This window comes from Sparus aurata, chromosome 20 (genome assembly GCF_900880675.1).
Source record: "Sparus aurata chromosome 20, fSpaAur1.1, whole genome shotgun sequence".
Lineage (NCBI taxonomy): Eukaryota > Metazoa > Chordata > Actinopteri > Spariformes > Sparidae > Sparus > Sparus aurata.
In genome coordinates, this window is record NC_044206.1 from 22,088,199 (window position 1) to 22,097,550 (window position 9,352).

A 9,352-nucleotide genomic window follows, 5' to 3' on the forward strand; every position below is an offset into this window, starting at 1 on the left:
TTCAGCATCCGCAATTTTTATTTTGCCAGCAGTAATATTTAAATGCACTTACATTCATCCATTCACATAAATCAGCTGTTACATACCATAACCGCATATCAACAATTCATTCTGGCATATACACTTTAAAAATCAACTGAAATAAACAATGTGATCTGGTTATAATGGATCAATAATTCCTCTGAGAGAGGATACTGTAGGTCCAAAGCTGTACTGTGCTGTAAATGAAGCATTGCGGTTAATATATTAAGGTTTAAATGTGCAAAGCTTCATTTTCGTTAAGATTTCATCCACTTAAAAGGACCGTTCCAAAATTATTTTTAGCCTATTTACCACTAATCACAAACACTGTAGTGCTGTTCACTTTCCAAATCTTACCAGGGGTTGTTATTTTATTTTTAACATCTGACCAAAATAAAAGAGGACGTGATGTTCACTGTGATGGATTATGTGACTCAGGCAGGTTTCAAGTCTCTGCCGGCTGATTCATGTTGCACACTGACCTCATGAGTTAGAGGTTTGGAAAAACAATAATGTAAAAGTCTATATAATTTGCAGTTAATTAGTAAAATAATGCAAAAATATCAGTCTGATCCTTCAAACACCCAACTTGTAAGACTTTTTTTTTTTTCCCTCCAGTCATATAAATGATCCCCAGCGAGAGGTTTTGGCCCGGTGCACGTTCTCACAGCTCATGGCCGTAGACGTGATCTTCGAACACGGACTGCTCCATGTTGTCACAGATCATCGTGCAGAACGGACAGATTCTGTGACTCTGCTCGTGCTGCTCCAGCTCCTGGCGGGTTATGAGAGGGAAGCTCTCCTGGCAGTGACGACACACCAACGCCTGCCGGGAACAGAAATAGAGTCAGCAGCAGCAGCAGCACATGAGGAATGGTAACAAAATAGGGAGCGGATTATGTTTTAAAGTCCGCTGCGAATATAAACTGTAAACCGACGAGTCACTGTCAGGCTCGTGTGTGGATATCTGGACACCTCGTGAGGGAGGGAGATCTTCTAGTTAAAGTGTTTTGGAGCTTCTTTAACCTGGTTAAATACTAGTTTATGTATTTCATTTTTTTCTCTACTACTTCAAATTATCAAATTGCTGTAGAGATCAAAACCTGTTTTTGTACCAGGCTGTGAACTCTTCTGCTGTAAAGTTTGGCATTATAACATGAAGACTCTTTGGGATTGACTTGTTTTAAGAGCGGCACTGTGTGTTTTTTTCCACGTTGCTTCACTTTTCAGTGCCAGAGTTCACCACTTAGACAGGAATCATATGAGTAATGGGTTATGTGAGGTCATGGCCTCCTCGCGCTACTTGTACTGTAGTAATCCCTCTTGAGAAACTATTGGACTTACCTCTACCTCTGGTTCCTCAACACCCTCTGCAAGGAAAGAGGAAACACCCGATCATTAAAACAACTTTTTATTTATTCATTCTCAATGACTCCTAACTTTTATTCTTGGATAAAACCTGACATACACACTACAACACTTTTACCACGTTAAATGAAATGTTGTAAATAAAATGTCTCACAAATCAAGATACTGATGAAAATCACACATTTTTATAAAGAACTCGAAGGCTTATTGATCCATACATATAAAAGCAACCGCCACTTCTGTGTTAACTGTACAAAAACTTTAAATTAAGAAGAAATCACCATATTTCTCAGCCCTAATGTCTAGTCTTGTCTGTCACTGCTATTGTCTGGAGATGATCTCAAGAAACCAGGACATGGTGTCCGAATAAACACAATGTCGTTATCATTTTACATTCATTTGAGCGCCACAATCCAAAAACCATCCTCAGATATCTCCAAACCTTCAAGAAATACATTCTTTACATTTAGAACACTTGATCATCGAAAACAACAGCTGGAGGTGAAAGAAGACAAGATTAAAGAGTGCCTGTCACTCACCTATGTTCTCATACAGGTTCTCACCAGCCTGCCCAGCCGTCTCCATTTGTTCCAGGTTGAAAGACGTATTTCCAGCGGGCGAGTTGGTGCCAGGCTGGGCGTGAGGGTATGTTGTGTCAGCAGGGGGCGCGGCGTGGAGCTCGTCATAAGCTCTGCGCAGCTCCTCGATATTATTTTGGAGATTCTGCAAAAAAGAAAAGCTGGTGATCAAACGAGCGTCTATAACACAAAGCGACCCTTTTATGATCCGGACAGGGTCCAAACGCACCTGGTTTTCTCTGGTGAGCTCTTCTTTCTCGTCATTCAAAAACTTCATCATGCGTTCGCTGTCTTCTATGAGGCCGTCTTTGTCTGCGATCGATTCATGTGCCTCTCTGAGCATAAGCTGAAAAACAACGGCGGGAAATGAGACAGTTTTCAACACACACTGAAGGAAAACCAGACCTGAACAATATCTGGCCAAAAGTCTATGGACATCTGAACATTTTTATGCGATTGATGAAATGGTGTCAAAAAGTTGGTCCAGTAGGTTGCCCGAGTCGGCAGCCGCAATGTAACTTCCCTCGTCCACTAAAGGTTTTTGTTACTCAGAGTTCCTGACAACATTACAGAGAGAAGAAATCAACAGAAAGAGACCTGTTTGTTAGAGTAAAATTATTTTTTGCTTCACAGGAAACAGCTGTTATACCGCTTGGCTCGTCTGCCAGACTCCTTTTACCAAAACAGTAATTTTCTCGTGAGATATTTTCACATCTACCTGGGTGAATTAAGTGTAAAGCCACTGCTGGAAGAGTGGAAGGTGGTTTTGTTGAGTTTTGTTTTGTTTCCATCAAGTTTGAAAGAAGTGTGGTTTGTTTTATAGCGTCCACTAGTCTGCTACCAAATTGTCGGACGTGTTTGCCAGGATTTGCTGCCGTTCAGCCACAAGAGCGCCAGTGACGTCCAACGCTGATGCAGGGAGATAATTTCCAGTTAAGGTCAGAGCTGGCTTTGTGCACAGCTCTTGGACAGCCTCCCCCCGAGTCTCAGAGAAGCCAAATCATTAAAAGGATCGGCTGTTTGTTTTCTTTGGCCCTTTCTTTATTTTAGACCTTTGCTATTTTACACGACCATTAATTCCGCTCAATTTTACATGTCGTCACCTCTCATATTCTCTCTCTTTCCCCTTTCTCCCTCTTGTAAAGCTCTGACTTGTTGTGCACAGAAGTATTGCCATGTTGAATCAGCAGAGGACCTTACACAAACACATTACTGTCTAAAATACAGTATCAGTCCGTCTTGTAGCATGAAGAAACCCCAAAAGGACAACAATCAATACAGCAGAAGTGGCCTCAGAACAAACTTGTCCACATAGTAAATGTAACTTCTAGATTCTGACTTTACCTCGTATTTACTCTTCATCCGTTGGGCCTCCTCGTGCGCTGAGACCTGTTTCTCCAGCTGCTCCCTGATGTCGTGCAGCTCTCTTTCCAGAAAATCGCCTCGTCTCCTGATGTTCCTGGACTCCTCCTTCTCAGCCGCCAACTTCTCCTGCGCTTCCTGTAGCTGGCGGCCAAGAGCCTGGCACCGCCCCTGAAGAGGAGGACGTAAACATTTAACATTTAGGATAAAGAAAAGTAAAACAAAATAAAATAAGTCAGCCTCTTCCTCTCATTCATCCTCACCTTCAGATCGTCATCTTGGCTGGTCTGCACCGTCTCGTGCAGCGACAGCCTCCGACTTAGATCCTGGTTCTCTCTCTTCATGTTGTCCATGTCGTGTATGAGGCTCTGCAGCCTCTGCACGTCTGCGGAGAGCCTCTCCTTCTCTTTCTCGCTGCTCTGAAGGTCAACCTGGGAGAAGGCAAAGCAAAGATTCAAGCACGGGACCAAAGCGAACCAATTTTCTCATCCTGACCTCGAAGGCTTCTCACATCCTGCCAGTGCAACAGTCACAGTATTACAAGTATCTAAAGTGGAATTAATTGAGCTTTTGAGCTGATTAACCTTGCTTCTACAAACAACTATGTGCCATAGACGTCAGCTGTTGCCCAAAAAGCTATTAAAAACACATGAGTGAGCCACACTGTTGCGTTTGGTGAGATGTCAAACGTGGGACAAAAAAATCTGAACTCAAAGATCCGCTTACCTGCTTCGAAACACGTGACAGTCGCCATCAGCGGATGCCGCCGGCTCAGGTGTCAACTGATGCCAAAGACCACCTTCTACCCGGGAAGGGAGCCCCTCGTAAGCAACCGCTCTTTATAAGTTCACATGAGGACACCTAAGCCAGCGCCACTCGCTTATGAAATCCTTGGTGTGGTTGAGAACTTGGAAAAAGCTAAGTGGACCTTTTGAGTCGAGGTTATGTTGTCACACAGGGTCGAGAACAGCTGGTGGCTCCCATCGTGTTCTCATTCTCTACTTAATGTTGTAATAAATACTTTATTAACGTACACCGGGCCCTTTCTTCGTTGTATTTTAGTCGTATTTTTCAGTTGACGGGGGAAACATGTCTACCCTACACTGTCTCTCTTTCTTTTTCATGTGTTTTTGTTTACGTAAAAGTGTTTATTTCGCTTCAATAATAACAAATTCATAAAATGAAAATGGGCTGATGTCCTCTGGAGTATATTTCGACTGAAAACATACAGCTTCCTGTCTTTCCCACGTCCTTACTTATGCATAACTTTAACCTTGAACAAGCTTCACACTGCAGAGTAGATTTACCTGCAGGAGCTGGATGCTGTCTTTCATTTTGAACAGTTCCCTTTCGTCTTCTCTGATTTTGGAATTGAGCCTAAAAACACACAAAATACATCCGTCAGTGGCCAGAAAATAAGAAAGAGCACTTTCTTAAAGTTTCCTTGAATGATGAGGATACGCAGAAACGTGCAGACTTGACTCACCTGTTGATCTCATCCCCCTGAGCGTCGACCTTCCTCCTCAGCCCATCGCGCTCCTCTTTCAGCTGGTTGATCTTCACCACAGCTCGGTCGTACTTCTCCTTAGCTTGTGCCTGAAACACAAAAAAACAAATTAGAGGATTCATAGAAGATTTTGTCTGAGCCTTGAACAGCGAGATTAAATGATCTTACCTCGTTTTGTGCTGACGCTCCGTCCAAACTCGCACTTCTCTGCTCAGCAGCGTTACGTTCCTCCATCTGTTTTGTCATCTGGGTCAACAACTCCTAAAGTGAGATCCAAGTTTAGGTTTTCACACTGATACTGGAGCACCGAGTTTAGATTTACCACAGGAACGACTGTGGGATATAATAACTATCTCATGCGATGATCATTTCATGTGATGCTCTATCGTTTATTTAATTGTGTCACAAACAGGGCTACAACTAAAAAGATTACCCTGCAGATTATTTTCATGATTAATTGTTCAGTCTTTAAAATTCTAACAAACAAAAACTGCTCATTAAAATCTCCCTGAGCCCAAAGTGACGTCTTCAAATTGCTTCTTTTGTCGGAGCAACAGTCCAGAACCTGATAGACTCTTCATTTGCCGTCATAAATGATGAAGAAAAGCAGCAAATCCTCACATTTAAGAAACTTGAACCAGCAAATGACTGAAATGCTCAATTGACCATTAAAAATAGCCGACAATAAAAAGCACTTCAGTAGATTAAATGATAAATCGATTATTCGTTGCAGCTCTAGTTGGAAATCACATTCTTTACATCAGTATTTTTCAACATTTGGATGACGCTTTGTGTCTTTCCACAGGGCACACACAGATGCAGCCAGGAAATTAGCACGAATGCTAAACAGGCTAGCCAGATAAAGATCTTTATGACAGTTTCTGTCCACAGGGGGCACCAGAATCGACAGAAAATAAAGTTCCTTGTAGCTGCTTTAACATTTCAAGTTTAGTTAGTTATATTTAAACAAATATTACTGCCTCAGGTATATAGCTAAAAATGTTATGAAAAATAAGTATTTCCATGTTGTTATTAGAATGATTAATTCATTGAATTTACGGAAGATGTGCGATATTCTGACATGTTTTGGTTAGTTGGATTTAAAATGACGTATCGGGATTTGGGGATTTTGTTCAAAGCACACAGTCACCTTGAGTTGGTCGGATTCTTTCAGCTGCAGCTGTAAGTTGCCTTTCAAGTTTTCATTTTCTCCCTTGACGTGATCCAGTTCTTTGCCCAGTTCACTCTTCTCTTTCTCGCTGGCCTCAATCAGCCCCTGCAGAAATAAAACCACACTGTGTCTAATCACAAAGTTCAACTTCCTCTGTGGCACCAAGAGCCAATGTGTCGATTATCACTGACACGTTGAGATAAATGAGATAAGCAGACCCTCAAGCCGGCGGCGTCTTGCTGCTCCTTCTCGAGAGCTCTCTTCAAGGTTTCGTTTTCATCCATTTTCTGAGCCAGCTCTTTCTGCAGTTCAGCCTTGACGCGGCCGCTCTGTTCGAGCTGCTCCTGGGTTCATAAAACACATTAAGTCAATATAAAGCTTTATTTACTCATGCCCTCTGTTTTCATTTGATATAACCAGCTCTGCCTCTCACACAGAGCTCTTATCACCAGTCAATAACCCGTCTGCAAGTTCAAAAATGCAGCCGTTTAATGTCTGATAGATATACAGTCACTGGCTTTTGCTCCCAATCTGTCGCTGGCATCTGATACCTGCGTTGTGATGACCAGGAGTTCATCGTCCTGGCTGCTCTCCATGCTTTGCTCAGCTGGGTTTCTGAAACAGAAAGGAGTGCTGGCTCCTCGGACCTGTCCGGTGCTGTCGACGTAGCAGAACTGGTAGAACTCAACCTCATCCTTCGGCAGGTAGTAATCTAGCGGGGCGAGAGAGCAGAGAGGACCGCTAGAGAGCAAAATCTGAAGTCATTTGTTTATTTGTGACTGATTTCTTAAGCTCGCCACACCCTCACTATAAATGTTCTGCCGTAAAAACTGAAAGCTCAGCTCACAAGGTCGCGATCTGTGACGAGGAGCCGCGAGTACGAAGTTAATCATTTAAATTAGCAGCCGTATGTTTTCCTTAGTTACACAGTATATTACTCTCAATTAGTAATGTATATTACTCTCAGGGGGTACAGTTTCTTACTTTGTTTTAGATACAGTTTATCATTTTGATTTAGGGACAGTGTATTACTTGGATTTATATCAATATATTTCTTTTATTAGGTACAATATATTACTTGGATTTAGGTACCGTATATTACTTTGTTTTAGATAGATCATAATACTTTCAGTCAGGACAGGGTACTACTTGGACTAAGGCACAGTATACGTATAAACATCACTAGAGTTTTTAATGTTAAGTCAAACAGCTGCTGTGTAATTGATCAAATCAGATGACCACAAATTACTGAAGCGTTCTTTTAATATACATAATATAACAGATTGAATATTAAGAGCAACATTTATGATCAATATCAGTATCTTTTGGCTCCTTCACCTTTACATTGTTGGTGTTTTCTCACTTTGTATACATATAGAACAGATGTGATGTTTGTTAACATGCCTCACGCTTCTGTTAATCATAGCGCAGCAAATAATATACCAGCAGTACATGAGGCACTTTGCTCTTTTTCTCTGAGATACAGAAAATGTTTTAACTCTTTGGGGCCTGAAACTATCTAAGACAGAAAGTGAACGGAGCAGCTCCACACAGAGACTATAACCTGTGACGAAAGGTCATTAGTACGTTCATTTTAAAGGGGGAAAAAGGCCAAACAATAAGATCACTACTCATTTTAACTACCTTGGAGCTCTGAGCAGCTATTAGCTTGACGATGGAAAGCACCATGAGCTAAAACAAAATCTGACTGTCTCGTTTGCATGGAAGATTTGACTGCACTTGGAGTGTCTGTGTCAACGATCCAAAGCCAGAGGATCAGACTCATGTGATGCCAGCTCATAAAACCAGATTTAAATGTTGACACATTCGACGTTTCTGACGCGCTGTGTCAAAACAAAACACAGCCAAACAGCAGCATCACCCTGCTGTGAAAGCGAAACTACATCTCACCCTTGAAAACAGCCTGTCTCGACTTCGTCTGCTGCCCCACCACATCCAGGCACGGCTCCACCCACACAAAGGTATGATAATCCTTTGTTGTGCTCCATCCAACCTGTGCAATTAAAAAAACATGACAAAAATCAGACAAAACTCACAGTGAGAGCCTTTAATCCACCTCACAGGTATAACAGCAGGTTTGTTATCATTCCTTCACCTTAAATATGCCCACCCAGTCTCGGGGGTTGGGCTGGAAGGCAGCATTGAGGGTGTAGCAGCAGGTGACTTGGGTCGAAGGTGGGTATGAGTGGGGTATGTCGACGAACACCACCTGGGAGTAGGTGGATGTTGGGGAGTCTGCTGCTGCTGCTGCTGCTGCTGCCTCTGCTGCAGCTGCCTGTGTGGAGCCCTCCATGCTGATCTAAAGTCTGCCAGTAAACAAATGAAGACTGATGGTGAAACAACATGTCATGACTCTGACTGATGACAGCAGGTGCCACAAGATGGCCTGTGATATCACAGAGAGCCACATCGGTGTTTATATAAGCGTCACTCTTCCTGTTGTTGCTGTTTTTTTCTCTGCTTTTGCGCACGTACAGTCTTTGTTCCACTTGTTTCCAAAGTCATTACGCATACGTATTGACTTCAAAACACTTCCCCAGAGCTAAAACAAAGCTGATACTTCATTTGAGAACAATTCCCTTCCACTGGAGAATTGTTTAAATCTCTTACACTAACTTTAAACTTGAAGATTAACAATAAAAATAAAGGAAACCGAAAGTGAGTTGAAAAATGACCGCACCCGAAAGATTATCTAATGATTATTTTCACACACGACACTGTTTTTCAAACACTATGTGTTCTAATAAACACAACATTTATGTAAAATGCTGGGATAACAACATTAAACTCACATGATCGCCGTCACTTGTCACAGCATCGACACACCAGCAGTGTGCTCGTCGGAGTCCTGACGAAGTGATGCGTTCAGGGGATCCTCGGACATTTATAGCACTCGAATCTTCGGGAAAATATCTGAAATAGTTGCCTTGTTTTTATTTATTTGATTGTGTTTATTTTCCTAAACATGTCTTAACCCTCGTGCAATTATTGTTACCTTTCATGTTTTTTTTTTCAAACTTTCATTTAAGATCATTTTGGCAAAGATGTGTTTTGTTTATTTATTTATTTTAATTTCAACCTCTGCTCATCTACTATGTCTATAATACACCGTGTATATTAGATCCAGACAGCTAACACCGTTGTACATATTATGAAACATTAAAACTCATTAAAACTCCTCTTTTCAACCAGCTGTCATAACAGAAATAAATCCTGCATCATGTGATGCAGGCTTTCATTCTGTGGTCCTGGATCAGTTTTTGTGTGTCTTATAATAACACTAAACCCTTATGCAACTGAAGAAATACAGCATGTATCAAAACA

The 9,352-nt window shown here is 41.7% G+C and overlaps 1 protein-coding gene across 1 annotated transcript; it reads right to left on the reverse strand.

Annotated features, from left to right (window-relative positions):
* calcoco2 (calcium binding and coiled-coil domain 2) lies at positions 1 to 8,922 on the reverse strand. The gene is made up of 15 exons (XM_030400683.1): positions 8,821 to 8,922; positions 8,124 to 8,334; positions 7,919 to 8,021; positions 6,559 to 6,719; positions 6,226 to 6,351; positions 5,987 to 6,112; positions 5,005 to 5,097; positions 4,816 to 4,925; positions 4,637 to 4,706; positions 3,593 to 3,760; positions 3,312 to 3,500; positions 2,197 to 2,313; positions 1,929 to 2,112; positions 1,366 to 1,391; positions 1 to 847 (listed from the first exon to the last, which is right to left on the reverse strand). Exons 2-15 carry the CDS (start codon positions 8,319 to 8,321, stop codon positions 686 to 688), a joined length of 1,833 nt encoding a protein of 610 aa, XP_030256543.1. The 5' UTR covers positions 8,322 to 8,334; positions 8,821 to 8,922; the 3' UTR covers positions 1 to 685.
* Positions 8,923 to 9,352: the final 430 nt, after the last annotated feature.